The sequence below is a fragment of the Malaclemys terrapin genome, chromosome 4 (assembly GCF_027887155.1).
Source record: "Malaclemys terrapin pileata isolate rMalTer1 chromosome 4, rMalTer1.hap1, whole genome shotgun sequence".
Classification (NCBI taxonomy): domain Eukaryota; kingdom Metazoa; phylum Chordata; order Testudines; family Emydidae; genus Malaclemys; species Malaclemys terrapin.
This window is the reverse complement of record NC_071508.1, coordinates 43,709,052-43,728,641: the sequence shown is the minus strand read 5'-3', so window position 1 is coordinate 43,728,641 and position 19,590 is coordinate 43,709,052. Positions and strand designations below refer to the sequence as shown.

The window sequence follows — 19,590 nt, the reverse complement described above, 5'->3', positions numbered from 1 at the left end:
AGTACCTATTATGTTTTTTTTTTTGATTGCTGAGATGGCATATCCCCCACCAACCATTGCTCTTCACCTGAACACAAACCTAGTTTTAGTTTAGCAGAGAGAACTACAGCGTTGAAGTTACTTACCTGCCGGCAATCAGTTGAGCATTTTACTGGCGTGCACTGAATTTGGTTAGTTTGTGTAGCAGGGTCCTGCTTTTCAGTGCACAAACAATCTTCACAAGAGTTTTTAGGCACCATTGTCCCTGGCTTAAAATAATGAGAAAAGGAGAGGGCAGAGGGAGAGTTCATTGGCCTCTAAAACACATGTGCATTTCTCTGTAAAATACTAATAAATTACTATATTTGGCTTTCACTTTTTGGCACAAGCTTTTGACTTGAACACCTTCCAATCTCTAATTAGCATACCATCAATATCACAAAATTAACACTGTACTAGAATAACATTCCAACAGAATCAAATATGCTAAATGTAGCTATTACTTCAACATCTGAGAACTTCCCTTTCCATTTCCTTCTACAGTTTGACCAATTAGCTACTCCTAAAACTTCCATTGATACTTGAAATTTTGTATTAAGTTATTGCCTTCGGCTACATTTCTGACATCTTAGTCCTGAAATACAGGGGAATATCTCTTTTATGATAGAAACTGTTGGCCTCGTGATCACTATTAGGTAATTTCTCGAGTAACACATAACACCTAACTCTTATGTAGCACTTTTCCACCAGTAGTTCTCAAAGTACTTTACAAAGGAGATCCATATCATTCTCCCCATTATTATTATTTATTATATGTATTACTGTAGCACCTTGGAACCCCAATCATGGACCAGGGACCTGTTGTGCTATATGGTGCACAAACACTGGAACAAAGGAAAGTGAAGCACAGACTTGTGAAGGGATTTGCCCAAGGTCACCCAGCAGACCAGTAAGAGAGCCAGGATTAGAACCCAGGCCTTCTGAATCCCAGTCCACTACTCGCTAGGCCGCAATAAGAAACGATGGGTCATTTTAGTCTGGGGCTTTATGTTCATTGAAATGAAATCTTTAGGTGAATTTTGATCATTACAGGTTCATGGTATCTTGAAATCATGACATGCCAGCCCACTGAAAGAAGTGGCAAGTCCTACCTTATATTCAACTCCTTCAGAAACGCATACACTTTTTGGTACTATAAGAAAGATGGAACAAAAAGGATGTTGTAAGAATGATGTCATCAACATGTATTACTTTCATATTTCTTAATTGTCTGTTAAACAAGTTGTATAAAACAACTATACAAATCTAGTAACCCTAATACCCAACCCTGGAAGTGCAGAATGGCTGGGATGTGTTGCTAATTTCCATCCCATTGCCCACGTTTAATGCATGAGGGGAAAATTTCACCTACCAGTATTTCCCATCTGGCAAACACTGTTTTCCCCCTGTGTTTCTAATCACACTTGAAATTAGCAGAGATTAGCTTCTTTACTTTATTGTTTGTGACAGCATCATCAGCATTGACCAAAGACCAAATGGGGGTTTGGATCACACTCATGATATTGTAGTTGTGTATTATAGTTCTCTGACTAAAAACTAGCAGATGGAGTACATTTTGGGACTACATTCCAAGATGAAGTCCCCTTCAAAATAATGAAAGCCAGCATATAGTAAGGAAATATACTTACTACAGGAAAAAATAGGACAACAGCCATCCTCAGAAATAGCTACCACTGGCTGGAAGCCTAAATCGCATTGTCTTTTGATGAGAAAACAGGACTTTACATCACATTCTGTAAATACAAAATGCAGACAAATCGAGTCATAGCCTCTTTGATGGGGTGTATCAGCCCCACTCTGAACAAGAAGGGTTAACCCATATTGTGGGCAGAGAAAGCCACATCCTCTCATCACTGCTGGGCATGCTCCAACTGGATCTTCAGGATAAAAGGGAGCAGCCCAGCTCAGTCAGGGCTGACCGCTGAAGAGGGAGGATGCACATTGAAAGCTCTCTTCTGGGAGCTGCTGGAGCCCCAAATCACAGAGGTCAAGCACACCGAGACCTTGGTGGATACCTAGCTGCCTGCAGAAGTCTGAGAGGGGACGAAGTTACTGGGAGCTTTTCAAGCCAATGACCCCAGAGGCCCAGTTTCATTGGCCTCTTTGGAGCTGGTGACGTTACGCCCCCATATTCTTCATAGAAATATTGTTATGATACGATTATGGCATAATTAAGATATGTTTTAAGCAAGATGGGTCATGTGGTGTATCATTGGAAAGGTTGTAATTTACAGAATGTAATTATCCAATTTGTGTGCTTGTGTCATTTCTGTATCTGAAGTTAGTAATATTGATTATGTAACAATTACAACTGTGTGTGTACTTGGGGAACGCCCACCAGACGGTAGGCAATCAGCCTGGATGGGCCATTAGGAAGAACAATACGACTTTGAAGATACTAATCTCCCACCTTTCTGGGAAGCTTCGTGGGTTGCTGCTTTGACACTGCAGGATCATGTGATCATGTCACCTGGTATAACACCCCCTCCTCCAGTGTTTTTCCATTAAAAGAGGGGGTGGGGGTCAGACTGGGAAACAAAAGGTTCCCGCCATATGTAAATCCTATTTAAGGCTGGGGAGTGAGTTAATCTTGGCTCTTCTGCACCGCCTCCCCACCCAAGAAGGAAGACTGCTGAAAACACCTGAAGAAACGAAGGAACTAAGCTGGGGCCAGGGGGCTGAGTCCAGGCGAGACAGATCAGCCTGTAAAAGGAATCCCTGGAGATTTAAGCTGCAAGCAGTGCAGTTTACCTTCAAGAAACTCTGCAACATGCTTGAAACAACACTTAGGGTGAGAAATTATTATTTGTAGCCAGTATTCCTTAGTTTATTAAGCTTAGTTTTGTTTTATTTGCTTAGTAATCTGCTTTGTTCTGTTAGGTATCTCTTATAGTCTCTTAAAAATTACCTTTTGTAGTTAATAAACTTGTTTTTTGTTTATTCCAAAACCCAGTTTGTGCAATTCATAACTGGGGGGGTGAGGATGGAAAGCTGTGCATATCTTCCTCCACATTAAGGGAGGAGGAGAATTTCATGAGCTTATGCTGTATGAATTTCTATACAGCGCAAGACACTATAATTTTGGGTTTACACTGATTGCAGACTCTGTGATTCTATAGCTGGGTGTGTCCCTACCTGTGTGTGTGCTGGAAGGGAGCTAGAGAGCCTGACACAGCAGCACAGAGTGTGTGCGGGGGAGGGACCCACTTTGGCGGGACAGGCGGGCTCAGTGGGACCCCAGCACATCAGGTGGCACCCCGGAAGGGGGGTCGAACCCATCACAGAGCTATCATTCCAGAAATGACGATTCTTTCTGTAGACAAGTCAATGTCACCCAGGGCCGGCTCCACAGTTTTTGCCGCCCCAAGCAACAAGAACAACAACAACAACAACAACAAAAGTTGCGATTGCGATCTGGAACTCTACCGCCGCCGCTTCATTCTTTGGCGGCAGGTCCTTCCCTCCGACAGCAACTGAGGGACCCGCCACCAAATTACCGCCGAAGAGCCGGACGTGCCACCCCCTTCCAGGGGCCGCCCCATGCACCTGCTTGCTGGGCTGGTGCCTGGAGCCGGCCCTGATGTCACCGATCTCTTACCACACACTGTCTCTGGACAGCAGGGATCTTCTGAACGGGGTCGTGTTTTAGGAACAAATCCTTCTTTAGTGCAGTTGACTGGCAGAGACTTAACACAAGAGTGGGGTGAACAAGAGATATTCAAGGTCGCCTCATTGCAGGTGCAGTACTGACAATCATGTTCCCATTTCTCTCCAGGCTGTGCAAATAAAAAAGTGATAGTTCAATCAGTGAACAGAACCTAGAAGTAATAAATTAATGAGAAATGAGGGTCTGCTACAAGCCAGAATCTCTTATCCTAAGGTCTGGTGTTGGGCTGTTTATATGAAACCCTAGAGACTCTTAATTCCAAAGGGAACTGAAAAGATCTGCATGATAAAATATGCTGTAGCATCTTCCCTTTCTCTGCAGGTGTGTGTGTTGAGAGAGAAACCTGAAGGATCTACCAAAAAACAGTGATTTTCATTGGCTGCCAACTTTGCATCAGTATCTCAGATGAGAATTGGAGTTATGAAGCATGGTCAAAAGTCAGAAGGCCCATTGTTTTCCCCCACTATTTCTACTGCACATTGGTATTGAGTTAAGCATTAAAAGAATGAAAAATTCTCGCAATCATATTTACAATCGGTGAAGGCATCTGGCTATTGTGTAAAACAGTTATTCAAAGAACACTTCTTCATAGATCCTATTCCTTACCTGTTTCACTAATCCATCAGGTCCAATACAGCCTACAAAATAGAACAATTGAATAATTATGAAGGTCAATTCAAGAATATAATAGAGCTGGAGAGAGTGGCAGAAGCAGAGAGAGAGAGAGAGAGACATACATCAAAACCAGGATCTGGGAGGCTTTGAAAAGGGGACCTGAAAAGAATGAGCCATGGCTGAAAAGCACAGGCCAGCCATCCAAAAGATCTTGAAGATTTTCTGTTTATTACTTCCTGACTCAAAGGCTCATCCTTCTGAATAAAAAGAGGGGGACACATTCCCCCTTAAGAACTTACCAGAATCATTTCTGAGCTGGCCAGAAAAGGCCACCCAAAGGCTACATTAGACACTTTCTTTACTTTTCCCCAGAGCTAAGCATACTGTACACTCAGCCCCTGGGTGCAAAAGATCAGGCTGGTGAATTGCAATATGGACCCCTAAAGTGGTAGTTTTAAGCTGGTGTTTCATCTTTTCCCACCTTTTATCTTTTCTTACCGCAGACAGAAACACAAATGCCATCAAGATTATTCAGCAGGATCTTTCCATCAGGGCAGTGACACCCTTCAACAAGTACTGGATCCTTATCTTGCAAGGGGATGGTGGTTTTGCTGCATGTACATAAGGAAAGATGAGTGACACTGAGCTATTTTCATCCACTTTTTTAGGGCTGATGTAACACAGAATTTTGAGTAGAAATTTGGCCTAGGGGAGTTAGGCACCCAAATCCCATTGGAATTCTGACTCCCTTCAGCTTTTTTGAAAATATCGGCCTTTGCCCTTGGTGCTTAGTAAATGACCCACCTGCTGAAGCATGTGCTTCTTTCTGTTCCCCCGCATGGCTTGTAGATCTGGTCCTGAGAACATTTGGCTTCTGTGGAACATTTACAATATGCAGATTAGAGTGCCAGTTCTGTCTAACACTCGTGGATACAAATTATAATGTATTAGATAAAATATCCCACCCAGATGAAAACACAAAGGAGGTTGTTTCCACTGAGGGGTTCTGTTGTGTTTGCAGTCGTGTAAGCTAATTATTCTAGTAATGTAGAATAAATGGTTCTGACAAGAAGAGGCAAAACAAGCAGAGGGAAACCAAATGTATTAAGCAATATTGCCATCTAGTGATGAAATTGTAGTTAATATTTTAACAAGCTAAAAACCATTAATGAAACATTGAAATATAGCCAAGTTCTGATCTTCTTCCCCGCCCATGATAAACCCTTGAATAAAAGCATTACGACAGTGCCTAAACTAGAATGTTATGAATGATGGGGCTGAATTATTAAGCCAAATTCTTCCCTGTGACATAAGTTCCGAGTAACTCCACTTAAGTCAGTGGGGTGGCTATTTATTTATGCTATTGTAACAGAGCAGAATCTGGCCTGCAGACTTTTTTAATGCAGTGGATTGTCTAGGACTCCGGAGCTGCTCCTCTAACTGATTAGAGAGTGTGTGAGGATGCAAACATGCCTGGAGTGTGCGCTGAATAGGGCTGGTCAACATTTTTCTGTGGAAAATGATAGCAATTTTTTTTTAACCAAAGGGGAAAAAAAATCACAGAACGTATTTGCTTTCCTCAAATATTTTTGATTTGTTTTGTTAGAAAGCCAAAAATCTGAAAATCAAAAAAAAAAAAAATCTGTTTTTGGCAGTTTTCAGTTTTTTGATAAAAAAAAAATAAATTTTCAGGGGGGACAAACATTTTTAAACCTACCCTGGTGCTGAACCATTCAGAAGACACTATGGGCCCACATTCTCTCCTCATTTACATTAGTTCTGCACTGGCATAACTCCACTGATTTCAATGGCGCTGGTCCTGATTTGCTCCAGTGCATGTGAAAGAAGATGCAAACCCTGTGTATCTTCCAAAATGGGAATATACACATTTAAACAGAAAGAGGAATAGAATAAAATAGCTTCCACTCCAGCAAAGTCTTCCCCAACTCACCACACAGCCCGTTAGTTTTGCTCCTCCAGTCAACACAGATTCCATGGAATCCACACAAGGCCGCATAGGTCTGAAGGCTTTGGCATTCGGTCTTCTGGGGTAATGCTGAGCAGCCATCCACAACACAAGCCTCATAGTAAGGTCGAGGGGGAATGGCACTGTGACAGCCTGTCAAATTCCTTATTAAAGAAAGACAAGGGACTTGTTTTTCATAGTGAGTGTTGGCAATTTCATAACAGGAATTCTACTCAGAAACAAGCATCCATCAAGAAAAACTGTCTAGCTGAAGACCCGACTTTAAAACATTCTGATGGGAAATGTTCCCTCGATACCAAATATCCAGCATAACTATCAATGGAAACAAATCAGATTTTCATCTCAATTAATGATGACTTCTGTCTCAACATTATTTATAGCACCTTGTATTCCCAGGGTATGTCTACACTGTGGCTGGCAGTGAGCCTCCCAGCCCAGGTAGACCAACTTGCGCAAACTCTGCTTGAGGTAGGGTGACCAGATGTCCCAATTTTATAGGGACAGTCCCGATTTTGGGGTCTTTTTCTTATACAGGCTCCTATTACCCCCCATGCCCTGTCCCGATTTTTCATATTTGCTGTCTGGTCACCCTAGCTTGAGGTAGCATGCTAAAAATCACAGTGTGGGTACTGCAGCTTGGCTGGGAGCTCAGGCTCTCAAGCCCACCTGACCCCCTTGGTCTGAGCTCGGGTGGCTAGCTTGAGTCACCACCGCAGCCACAGTGTCCACATTGCTATTTTAAGCACAGTAGCTCAAGCAAAGTTAGCACGAGTCTCTCTATCTGGGCGAGGTGGCTCACTCCCAGCTGCAGCATAGAGATACCCCCACTGAGCTATCTGATAATAGATTGAAACATGACAGTAAGGCTCCTTTGCAGCCATAGTGCTGTAACTCTAGGTACAAATATTTTTCCATGGATGTGCTGTTTCATTTTGGTAATCTTATTTTTAATAACAAAATTATTTTAAAAAATTAACTATTTGAACATACTTGATAGTGCCCATTTAATTCACAGTTTGCAGGCAAATAATCAAGATACCAAAAACGTTGGCCTGAGTTGTCCAAAGATGACTACTTATATCGGATGCCAAACTTTAGACACCTTAAATCCCCTCCTCAGAAATCAACTCTGGAGTGTCCAGTCTCTGAAAATCAGAGTCCCAAACCACTAGCCACTGTTTAAAATCTGTGCCCTCGATGCCTGGCTAAATTTACCATTCTTTAATTTACTTTATATTTTAAAGACAATTCACTCAGTCACCTTGTGAAGTACAGAGCTGCCTTCTTGTAGAACTGATTATGTACATAACACACCCGGGAGTGTGTCTTACCAGATGAGTTTACAAAGAGCACTGGGAGCACAAGCTCCCACTTTGGATAATGAGGTCTCTGTCCAAGCGGGCGCCAGGGTACTTAATTCACAATTTCTGTTGGTAGGATCTGGCACTCTCCAGTCTAAAGCCATCTCTCTGAAGGAGTCTGCAATCTCACCATTCCTCTTCATAGCATCATCAGACTTTTGGTTGGTGCATGTACCTGACAGCAATATAAAGGCAAGTTGCGTAACGGTTAAAGAACACAGAGCGCTTCTATAAGAGAGGACAGGGATATCCACACAAAAGGAACAGGGAAAGTTTTAACTCCTGTTGGAAGGATGTCAGGCACAGGGGCTTGCTTGAGTTCATAGGAAGAAAGTGTCTGAAGGAGGAGAAGGCTAATATAGCTAGCTTGGCATTTACCTGTGATAAGTACAGTTAAAGTGTCAGCTAATGAATTCGTCCAAGTGGCTTAAGTGATTGAGACAGTTCTGCCTAACACAGGGCTCCCTAAGGTCTCCTAAAATGGACTTCATGAACATTCTTGAGCAGATATGATCAGGCGATGGGGAAAGAGTGAAGGAACACTCTCTCTCTCTCTCTGTCACACACACACACAAACCCCTCCAGATACCACCAAATGGGAAAGGGTAAAAGGAGGTGACTGGAGACTCTCTTACCACCCTGACCCCACTGAATAGGAAGAAACATGTTAAACTGTAGTGCTAAATAATCTTAACCTGAGGTAACATAACTTTGATACAAATAAGGGAAGAACAGTTGGTCTATCTGTTAATTAAAACTGAATGTAACACTTACCACATTGCCCCAGGGTATTGTTATAAAAGGTGCTGAAAGGGAGTTTTATGTAAAACATAAGTCGTCCATAGGAGACATACAGTTTTTGTTCAGGTATTTCAACCACAACGTAGAGGCCAGAACTGGTTATGATGATACCATTCTTGGAAACATTTGGCACAACCTTCTTATTGTTAAACAGAACCTAAAGGGGCAAGTCAAAATCCCTCCATGAACATCCTTATTATGTTGCTTAGTGTATACATTCTATATTTCTGGAAGGCATGGGGTAAATTCTGCCCTCAGAGAATTCTGCAATCCCTCCAGGGCTAGACTGCTGGTTGTTTGCTGCCTTTCAAGCATTAATATTTTTGTTATTGACTTCAGGGAAAATATTAGCAGCAAAATAAGACATGGTGGTAATTTGCAACAAGTGTGATCAATTTTCATCAGACTGTTTTTCTGGATCACTCACTGTTTCATTTATGGTCATTTCCTTACGATCAGAAATTGAATAGATAATATCAAAAACCCCACAACTGATTTACAGTATATGGCTTACATCATCAAGGGGCTATTGCTTTCAGGCAAGAGAGTAGCGGTAAATCATGGGCCTGATCCAAAGCTGAAGTCTCACTGGAAATAATCCCATTGACATCAGGGTCTTTGGATCAGACTTCGTAACAGCAAAGCCCAAAATGGCATTATTTATTATTGAGGAACAAATATATACACTAGACAAATATTCACTAATATATGCAGTAATATCAGGCTCTTGAAATAGGCTGGATAGTCAGCCCTTCAGTCTGACACCCTCCAGCAAACCACAGAGCAGGTAAGGGCCTGCAGTGCAAACTTCCCTATATCGCTATGCTAACATGCCTCAGCCCTAACCTAGAGGGACCACCTCTAGGTGTAAAAGAATAATGTAGCTTACAGACCTTTTCAACTGGCTTTTCTATTGAAACTCCCAATCTGCTACCATAAATGTCCCTGCTGTAAGAAACTGGGTAACCCCACCAAATCTTTAATGGGACTTATTTGTATTTTGCGATAGGAGAACAAGATCCCACAATGCTAGTTAGTACCAATTGTGGTGATTGTTTTTGTGATGTAGGTGCTTATCACTGGGAACTGGACAGAGAGCATCAAACAAGTTTGACAGGGGCCACTGAGCAGCCAGAGAGGAACAGATAATAAAAGGGGATTAAATATCCATGAATTTCGCACCCACACATCTCCCATTTCATAGCCCTTCTCTACAGTCGAAATTTTATAATCTGCAAATTTTCATTGACATTTCCCCAAACTAACAAGGAGATCAAATATTTCACAGAACTGTTTCTGAATTCCCCCACTACACCCCCCACCCCAATTTTGATCAGCTGTATTCTTGATCCTGATTGGGCCCACTAGGCAGTAGCATAATAACAATACCCAGACAGATACTGTAAAATACATTACCAAGTTGGTTTCTTTCCTATGTTCTACTGCTTGTGTCAGAATCACCATGGAATTCTTATAAAAAATGACAAGGGACTTTGAACAAATTGCTCCATCAGTTGTACCACAGTAGTAGTTGTCCATGTGAATCCAGAAGCTCTGAGAGTCAGGCTGGATTGGCTTCACCAGGAGATAGGTGCAATTCCCCTGGAAATTATAATATGTTCCATCGAAAGTCACGTAATGTTCATTTCCCCACCCACTGCATACACCTAGAAAGTAGAGACAGGCTTAAAGTTTGGTTTACTTGGGGCTTTCCCAATGTATGTTTTGTCAATGACATTTGAATCCTGCGACATTTGATAGAGTTGCATCTTGTCACACAATGTTTCTTTGACCAGTCTCATAGCATGACTTTTTCTTTGATTTCATCTCCACTGGTTTACTCATTTTAGCGGTCTGGTTTTGTAGTTCTACCAGGTTCCCCATGCCATAACAAAGATGAAGTGTCCTCTAAGAGAGGGCCACAAGAAAAGTTGTATAATAAGATATAACATATTTCGGTTTCCTACACATCCCTGATCCAATACAAACACTTTCTATATCCTCTTCTTTCAAAACTCACTCACATATGGTCCTTTCCCATCCATTCTATTTTCTATTCTCACTCCCCTAATATGCCATATAGCCCATTGCTATTCCCTTCACTCGCCATCCTCACTCCCATACCCCTTCCCTTTTAGTCTCCATACCCAAACAGTCCAACATTGCATCTCAGCAAACCCTGCTCACCTGCAGCCATTTCCACAGCTGTATATCCCACATCTATTATATACAGTCCTATCCTCTCTTCATCTCATCCCATTCTGGTACATCCCTGCTCCCTTCAGCTTCCCATCTCCCCTACTTATTGTATTTACTCCCTTACAATTCCTTCCTAATATTAATTTTAGAAAGCTACACAATAAAAATGTTTGGTTTACATTCTCAAACTAGTTTGCTTCTGCCACAGTGATATATACATTTATGTCTGGAGCAACCCCCTTGAACCGAGTATAATGCAGAGCACAATTGGAGCACATGGATGTACATCACTTGAGACTCAATTGAAACACCTTATGAAAGTCAGAATCTCACTGCAATATTACTTACACTGACACTCAAACACTTCACAGCAGCCAGTTTCATCATAGTGTTTTGTGAGTGGGAAACCATTGACACAGAGGTTTAATAGTTGAGGAGGGCAATTCACATTGGACAGTTTAATATCATTTCCACCTCCCAAGCAAGTGGCAATTTGACAATTTCCGAAGTCCCATGATTCATTAAACTGTTGACATTTTAAAAGAAAGAGGAAGGGAGGGATATGCATGAGAAATTAGTGTCATTTTCAGAGCTTTAGTACTTGTAGGGAACAGGTCACTCAATTAAAAACCTAGCATGCAGAATTTACTATTCATTCATTCTTTAACTCTGGGGCTCTTAAAACATACTATATGTAATAATCAATGATGACTTCATACCTATTTCCATGCTATACAATATTTTGTATAAGACCCAGTGTTGAAATCATGACCACTTCTGATCTTTAAAGACCAGTTTGAAGGAGTAGTTTCCTAGTTTAGTTTACAGCTTGCAGGGAGGGCACAAATATCATCCACCTTTGCATTGCCCAGATGCTCTGTTGCCAGGTGCAAAGCAGAGCAGTCTCATGGATCATGTTGTTGTGTGCCGTCCATAGTTTGGTATGTAATTTTTGTTCACTCACCTTTCTAGGAGGACTGAGATATGGACAGTCTCTCATAGGAGTTACTTTGGGAGCAGATGTGTTTGCTGCACTTGTAGGAGTGTTTTCACAACGTCCATTCTGTAAAGCTGAATCACAGTGGTCGCTGGGCTGCTCAGGAGCTGTGCTCGGTCTTGGAGTGGTTGCACATTCTCCCTGGATTAACTCACTCTGACATGAGGCATTACATATGGAGTAAAAACACCGACCCAAACCATCAGTTGTCTGAGATACAATATTCCCTGCGAGACCAGAAAGTAAATTACTAGAATTGAATTGCCCATTCAATGTGTTTGACATTCTTTTCCAATAATGTTGTCATGAATTATCAGTCTCCATGTGGCACAGTAGCACTCTGAACCAGAAAATTCCTCTCTTCTCCCACATTAGCTACAAGGTGAGCAGTAAATTTTACTGGCTTGGGATGACTATCTACAGTACATCTCATGGCAATAACCAGTTCTGATAGTCAGTCTACAGTTCTCTGAATCCACCATAGCTGGCCTCATCCCAATGGCAGAGACTGGGAGAGCCTCTGATTCATTCAACATGCAACTCTTCTCCTCCTAGATAAGTACATTAGTCGGAGTTGTAAATGTATACCAAAGAGAAGCATTTGGCCATAAGGTAATGTTTGCTAGTTCCACTGTGTGCAGTGTTCACAAAACAAAGTCAAGGGGATGGATGGCTCAGGATGCTGGCAACAGAAATAGCATGGCCTTTCATCAACCATCTTTGGGAGAAAGTTCATATTCCATTGTGGATTTTGAGCCGTAAGTTCTAGAGAGTTTGGGTCCAGGGTTTGTAATGTAGTCCACTGAAGACTGGATCTGGATGAATGGATTAGATCCAAGTGCATTACAATAGAAAAATACAGAAAGAGTATCTGGCTCCGGTATTTTGAGAATGACCAGTTTAAGGATATTTTAGCCAGTTCAGAGATCTGACTGGCTGAAGAGCAATGATTGCTTTATAATTAGAGAACTGACAACTCCAGCAGCGGGAATGTGTATTTGCTCAAGAGCAGGTATTCTACTGAACAGCCAAACATTTCTACCTCTATACAAAAGTGACAAAGATGAAAGAAAGATTAACTTAGACTGCTACTCACCCTGAGATATCAGCTGTCCATTTACATTGCAATAGCATGGGGATGCCCTGGTTATTGCTGGTGTCGATGTGGTAGAAGGTACTTCTATAATGTTCCCTACTCCTACAATAATTAAAAGCAGGTGACATTCTAATCCTGCATCATGAACCAGAAGATGCTAAATTTAATCCCCCATCATCTATACATTCTATGTAATTGCAACACATGGAAAAAACCAAAGACTATAGAAAGAAGAAAAGTCAAATTCACTGGTCTTCATTTCCCTAGATCCCTCTTTTATCTCTCTTAAACAAACCCTCTTTGCCCTTTCCAATCCTCCAGTACCTCACCTGACCTCCGTGACTTTGGGGAAGTGATTTCCGATTCTTCATCTGTGCTTCCCTTGGGTTTGGGCCCTGTTGATTTGGAGACATGCAGGTTATTCAGGTGGTGTTTAACCAGCCCACTTCATTCTGCCTTTGACTTCTCTCTTTTTTTAAGCTCTTATTCCATTACATGTCCTCTTACTGCTATCTCTGCAGTGAAGAGGCTACTGAGCTCTTTGCTCTATCCCTTGTCATTGGTTCTCCCAACCGGTTGCGTAGAGCAGCTATACTCTCTTTTCCCTTGTCCAAACTTATATCTTTGGTCTTTGTGCAAGAAGCAGTACGTTGGGTAATTTTACTCTTTTATTTTGCTTTCTTTGCTATATTAATGCTTTGTAATTTCTCCTTCTTTCCATTTATTTGTTTTTGGTTGATTCCTGGTTTCAATTTCAGGTCTTTAAAAAGCCTTGGGTGCAACCACATTGATCTTTCACTCCCTCCCTGCCATGTTTTCTTTGCAATGGGAGTATTTTTTAGTTTGTCTTAAATATGGGGCCTTCCAGAAACAAACAGCTGGCTTTGCAATGATGAACCATGCGGATTGGCTGACTTCTGGCTGCAGGGCAAGTGTAGCAGGAATAGTGCTGTGAGGAATGAGATGGGGCCAGGAAAAAGGTTTAGAACAAAGAGTTGGCATTAGAGCTATACGATATTGGTACTGTTGGCAGCTGGGTGCAAATTAGAGCAGCCCTGGTGCTGCTATAAAAGATGTACTGGGAATCTGCAAAAAATGGCATAAAACCATCTTTGTCCTCAACTGTCTGGTGCTTCAGCTCAGCCAGACTAGAGAATGTGACTCCATCTCTCTGAGACTTGTACAGTCTTGAATTATACACAGCTCTTACACGTACACTGTATTATACATATGGTATTTTTTAAGGACTAGGAATCTTGGGACAATTGCAAACTTTGATATCAACTAAAATACACCAAAATTTATATAAACAAACTCTAGTACCTGACTCCTCTATAGCAGGCACCATTGTAGATGTTCCACAAGGAATGAATGTTCTAATGATATTCCCATTAGGGCCACAGACAGCCTTCCAGCAGCTGACCCCATCTGTTTGACTGTATATACTTTCATTTAAGGTGTAGGTCTTTTCCTGGTAGCAGCAGAGGCAGTCTGAGGCAGTGAGAGGGTAAATGCAATGGCAGCAGATAACATAACACCACAAACCGATATGAACAAAGACAAAATAACCCAGATTTGCCGTAATCCACCCCAGACCATCAGCTGTAAAGTAAAAGGTGCTCATGGCTGCAGCATTCACTCCGTTTCTTGATGCAAAGATGTGCTTTAGAATCTAAATTTCATTTTTTTAAAAATAGATCCCACTTTTGCACCATGGGTGACCTGAAAGCTGGCTTGACTAGCTCTCTTGTGTAAAGGGAAATACTGGATCACAGAGTCATTAGTAGCATAGAACTGCTATTTTAAGCCATCCCTGCGCATAACAGGCATTCCCAGAAGAAAGTGGGTATAGTTGGGATGTCCATATGCATTGGCAAGATCCTCTATGGCTCAGGGCTTTCCAGGAAGCTATTGGACACCAACATCCACCAGCTAACAGGGCAGGTAACCACTATCAACAATTTTAAATACACAAAAAGCTTCTCAGATCTCCATGAAATGTGTGCTGAAGGGAATAAAGGGGAAGCTGTGTGATCCAATGAATAGAGCATGAGACTGGCATTGCAGAGAGCTGAGTTCTACTTCTAGCTCTACCGCTGACCTGCTGTGTGACCACAAGCAAGTCACTTTACCGCTGTTTCCCCACCCAATCTTTGTCTGTCTTGTCTATCTAGATAGCAGGCTCTTCAGGGCAGAGGTGGCCTCTCACAATGTGTTATTTACAGTACCCGTCACAGTGGGCCCCATTTCTGCTGGGGCTTCTTTGTGCTAACAGAAAACAATTATTAATCATTAAGCTGACAGGAAGGTTACCCTTGGAGTCCTCTGTGCACAGTTTTTCTTTAGGGTTGCTGTGGACAAACAACAAACAAACATGATTAGTGCTTTATTGCCTTAAATCCTTACAGAGTAGCAAAATACATTCACAACTGTATCCAATTAAAAAGAGAACCACCTGAACTGCAGAGATTCCCTACTAGCAGAGCCCACGTAGTGCCTGGCTAATAGGCAATCTCTATCCAAACCTCTTACCATCCCATTGACCTACCATGACATGCAGTCGAGCAGCGAGACACATTCCCTTCGTTCCTCATCATAATATGGCTTCTCAGTGCTGCATTCTGGGTAACAGCCTGGAAAGTGAACAAATAGCATGGAGTCTTTTGTCTGAGTAGTAAAGACCCAAATGCAAACACACACACTGAAATAGCTGTAAAAGATGTGTATTTATCTTCACAGACAGAGCTGGACTTCTTCATAAATAGATCCCCTGTCCCCTCTTTTTCTCTCCCTATAACCAGCAACTATTAGTTGACTCTAGATGACCAATAATTCTCTTATAAACACAGTATTAGTGACCCTCTAACTCTGCAAGACTTTGAAGGCATCAGGCCAAGTTTGTCCTGACTTACACCCCTTGATGTCAATACAGTCACATGGGGAGTAAGGGAAGAATTTGGTCAGTGGTGCTCTGGGGCAGTTTGATTAGTCTTCCAAGGAAAGACAAATTGACCCCATTGCTTAAGACATTTAAAACAAGATTGGACTAGTTTAGGCCCCTACAGTAAAGCACTTAAACATGTGCTTAAGACCCATCAAAGGCAAACTAGAATTACCTTCTAAACTATACAGCAGGTTACCACATTTGCCCCGTGGATTCCTGCAGGTCTTTAGACAGGGGGCTCCACATGGCCTATAGAACCATTCGTGTTTGTCAGGTGGATTGTAGTAATCGCAGAACACAGCTGAAAGAGAAAAAATGCCAAATCTCAGATAACACTGGTCTACAATTTTTGAGAAGTCGTCTGCTTCAGAGATAAAATGTGCTATTTATTATGTATTTTGATGTGCTGAATCCAATATGACAATTAAAACAACTGATTGGCTACTGTTTCTAAGATATTTAAGTTTTTACATTTTACGTCTATGTATATTGTGTAGATAGTAGAGTTTTAATCATAAATTGTAAACCTAGGTCTTTTTATGTGTTTATGGTTGCTTTACATGATAATATTTCACCTGTCCTGTTTATGTAACACTTTAAAAATCAGCAAAAGGGTTATATAAATAAAATTTATTATGAAACAAAAGGCAAAAAACTATTATGTACATAGTTTAGTCCTATTCAGTGTCTACTTGGCGCTTCTTGGCTTGTCTCTTGTATTCATTAAATGGAGCATCTCTTGTCACTGTCCAGCAATAGTCTGCAAGCATTGATGGGCTCCATTTGCCCTGAAAGCGTTTCTCCATTGTTGCAATGTCCTGGTGAAATCGCTCACCATGTTCGTCGCTCACTGCTCTGCAGTTCGGTTGAAAAAAATCTAGATGAGAGTGCAAAAAATTTATCTTTAGTGACATGTTGCAACCAAGGCTTTTATATGCCTTGAGGAGGTTTTCCACCAACAACCTGTAGTTGTCTGCCTTGTTGTTTCCGAGAAAATTTATTGCCACTAACTGAAAGGCTTTCCATGCCGTCTTTTCCTTGCCACGCAGTGCATGGTCAAATGCATCATCTCGAAGAAGTTCACAAATCTGAGGACCAACAAAGACACCTTCCTTTATCTTAGCTTCACTTAACCTTGGAAATTTTCCACGGAGGTACTTAAAAGCTGCTTGTGTTTTGTCAATGGCCTTGACAAAGTTCTTCATCAGACCCAGCTTGATGTGTAAGGGTGGTAACAAAAATCTTCCTTGATTCAACAAGTGGTGGATGCTGAACACTTTTCCTCCCAGGCTCCAGTGACTGTCGGAGTGCCCAATCTTTCTTGATGTAGTGGGCATCTCTTGCACGACTATCCCATTCGCAGAGAAAACAGCAGTAATTTGTGTATCCAGTCTGCAGACCAAGCAAGAGAGCAACAACCTTCAAATCGCCACAAAGTTGCCACTGATGTTGGTCATAGTTTATGCACCTCAAAAGTTGTTTCATGTTGTCATAAGTTTCCTTCATATGGACTGCATGACCAACTGGAATTGATGGCAAAACATTGCCATTATGCAGTAAAACAGCTTTAAGACTCGTCTTCGATGAATCAATGAACAGTCTCCACTCATCTGGATTGTGAACGATGTTGAGGGTGCCATCACACCATCGATGTTGTTGCAGGCTACAAGATCACCTTCCATGAAGAAGAATGGGACAAGATCCTTTTGATGGTCACGGAACATGGAAACCCTAACATCACCTGCCAGGAGATTCCATTGCTGTAGTCTGGAGCCCAACAGCTCTGCCTTACTCTTGGGTAGTTCCAAATCCCTGACAAGGTCATTCAGTTCACCTTGTGTTATGAGGTGTGGTTTAGAGGAGGAGGATGGGAGAAAATGTGGGTCCTGTGACATTGATGGTTCAGGACCAGAAGTTTCATCCTCTTCCTCTTCCTCGTCTGACTCAAGTGAGAATGATTCTGGTGCATCAGGAACCGGCAGTCCTTCTCCGTGTGGTACTATGCGTATAGCTGATGGAATGTTTGGATAATGCACAGTCCACTTTTTCTTCTTTGACACACCTTTCCCAACTGGAGGCACCATGCAGAAGTAACAATTGTTGGTATGATCTGTTGGCTCTCTCCAAATAATTGGCACTGCAAAAGGCATAGATTTCCTTTTCCTGTTCAACCACTGGTGAAGATTTGTTGCACAAGTGTTGCAGCGTATGTGTGGGGCCCACCTCTTGTCCTGATCTCCAATTTTGCAGCCAAAATAAAGGTGATAGGCTTTCTTAACCATAGTGGTTATACTGCGCTTTTGTGATGCAAAAGTCATTTCACCACAAACATAGCAGAAGTTATCTGCACTGTTCACACAAGTATGAGGCATCTCTGCTCACTTTGGCTAAACAGAAATGTGTCCCTTTGCAAAATCAAACACTGACAAATAAGAGAGCACGATACTGTATGATTTCTAGAGCTGATATAGGGCAATTTGTTCAGCAGAGTGATGTAAGCTTCGTTATGATTGCATCATCCATGACTTCTAGGAATAACATGATGCAATTCATATCAGGTATGACACAATACCAGCTTCAGATTGCATCATTCATTGTTTTGCCTAAAAAGCAAGTACTGTCCAAACCCAGTCATAGATTTATTCACAGATCCAGTCAAAGATGTATTTTAGTCATTTCTGGTTTAAATTGAGATCCCTTCCCTTTATAACTCACTTATCCTTCGCCATTCCCAAGTCAAGGGTCGTATATACTGACCCAATAGCATATCTTGAAAACTAGAGCCAATCAACAATTTTAAGCATCATTTTCGTTCTCAGTGACCCAGAATTAGTGAAGTTTGACTACATTTATTTCAGAAGCATTTTGGCTGTAGAGCAGTGTAATGGATAAGGTCCATGTTCTAATTCTTTAAAGCAAGAGGGCTTGTTAGTCATGCACCTGCACATCGGTTAGGATTTTATCCTTCTTATCTGGAATATAACTCGCTGTATGGACAGTACTTCTTAATGTGCATTTCCATCTGCGAGTACTTACGACAAATGCTAGGTCTCCTCCAGTCAATACAGACACCAACTCTATTACAGCTCCTTGAATAAGCAGCTACTGAGGTACAGAAGCATTCACAGTCTCCCACGCTGTCACAGCCACAGAAGTCAGACACACAAGACTCATAATATGGCATCGGGTTGATCTAACAAAATAACAAAAACTCTGTTATAACACATATTCCTTCTCAGTACTTTGTCTTCAGAGGAGACAAAGGGCTCTAAAAATCTGCCATTCAGTGTCAGTTTCTTTGGCAGCATTTGGATGAGCCTATGAGGGATATTTATATCTTAAAGGTATCAGGCTATTTGACTAGCATTTTAAGCTGCCTTGTTTTCATTTGCTTGGATTGTTTTGGTAGAGCTGGACCTTATAAATTTTGTGATTCAAATGTATAAAATGATGAAACCTGCACTGAAGGTATCTTTAGAACATATGCTCTGTAGCATAGGACTAGAGCTGTTTAGAACAGCTATCTATTGTGAGACCTTTCTAATAGGCAGGTATCGCCTCAAAGTAGCTAGGATAAAATCCTGGGTCCACTGAATTCAACTGGGCCAGGATTTCACTTGTCTTTGGCAACCATATGCTATATTATCCTAAAGGTTTCCAGCCAGTTCTTAGATATTACCCTCTTCTAGCCAAGCATTATCTTTTGGGTCTTTGGTCACTTAAAACAAGTTTCATTGTATATTTCCTTGAGAAGGATACAATGGGATTTCACTGGTGTAACAGTGAAAGGGTGGTCTATGTAGCTCTTCTACTCTTACGTATTTATGTAGCTCTCTTCAATAGTAATAGGATTTGTGTATGTAAATCTGCTGCACAGAGATGAC

At 41.5% G+C, this 19,590-nt stretch overlaps 1 protein-coding gene across 1 annotated transcript in view; it reads right to left on the bottom strand.

The window, feature by feature from the left end:
- LOC128836122 (mucin-5B-like) overlaps nucleotides 1-19,590 on the bottom strand; it is a 69,921-nt gene that overhangs the window by 4,576 nt on the left and 45,755 nt on the right. Inside the window, exons 24-43 of the mRNA XM_054026137.1 lie at nucleotides 18,743-18,899; nucleotides 15,879-16,007; nucleotides 15,311-15,395; nucleotides 15,076-15,113; nucleotides 14,086-14,253; nucleotides 13,092-13,157; nucleotides 12,763-12,864; nucleotides 11,634-11,893; nucleotides 11,018-11,195; nucleotides 9,887-10,137; nucleotides 8,444-8,627; nucleotides 7,640-7,844; nucleotides 6,273-6,451; nucleotides 5,112-5,195; nucleotides 4,820-4,927; nucleotides 4,313-4,344; nucleotides 3,638-3,815; nucleotides 1,668-1,772; nucleotides 1,131-1,171; nucleotides 126-248 (exon numbers count right to left, since the gene is read on the bottom strand). Coding sequence (XP_053882112.1) covers nucleotides 126-248; nucleotides 1,131-1,171; nucleotides 1,668-1,772; nucleotides 3,638-3,815; nucleotides 4,313-4,344; nucleotides 4,820-4,927; nucleotides 5,112-5,195; nucleotides 6,273-6,451; nucleotides 7,640-7,844; nucleotides 8,444-8,627; nucleotides 9,887-10,137; nucleotides 11,018-11,195; nucleotides 11,634-11,893; nucleotides 12,763-12,864; nucleotides 13,092-13,157; nucleotides 14,086-14,253; nucleotides 15,076-15,113; nucleotides 15,311-15,395; nucleotides 15,879-16,007; nucleotides 18,743-18,899 — 2,673 coding nt within the window. The remainder of the gene's footprint in view (nucleotides 1-125; nucleotides 249-1,130; nucleotides 1,172-1,667; nucleotides 1,773-3,637; nucleotides 3,816-4,312; nucleotides 4,345-4,819; nucleotides 4,928-5,111; nucleotides 5,196-6,272; nucleotides 6,452-7,639; nucleotides 7,845-8,443; nucleotides 8,628-9,886; nucleotides 10,138-11,017; nucleotides 11,196-11,633; nucleotides 11,894-12,762; nucleotides 12,865-13,091; nucleotides 13,158-14,085; nucleotides 14,254-15,075; nucleotides 15,114-15,310; nucleotides 15,396-15,878; nucleotides 16,008-18,742; nucleotides 18,900-19,590) is intronic.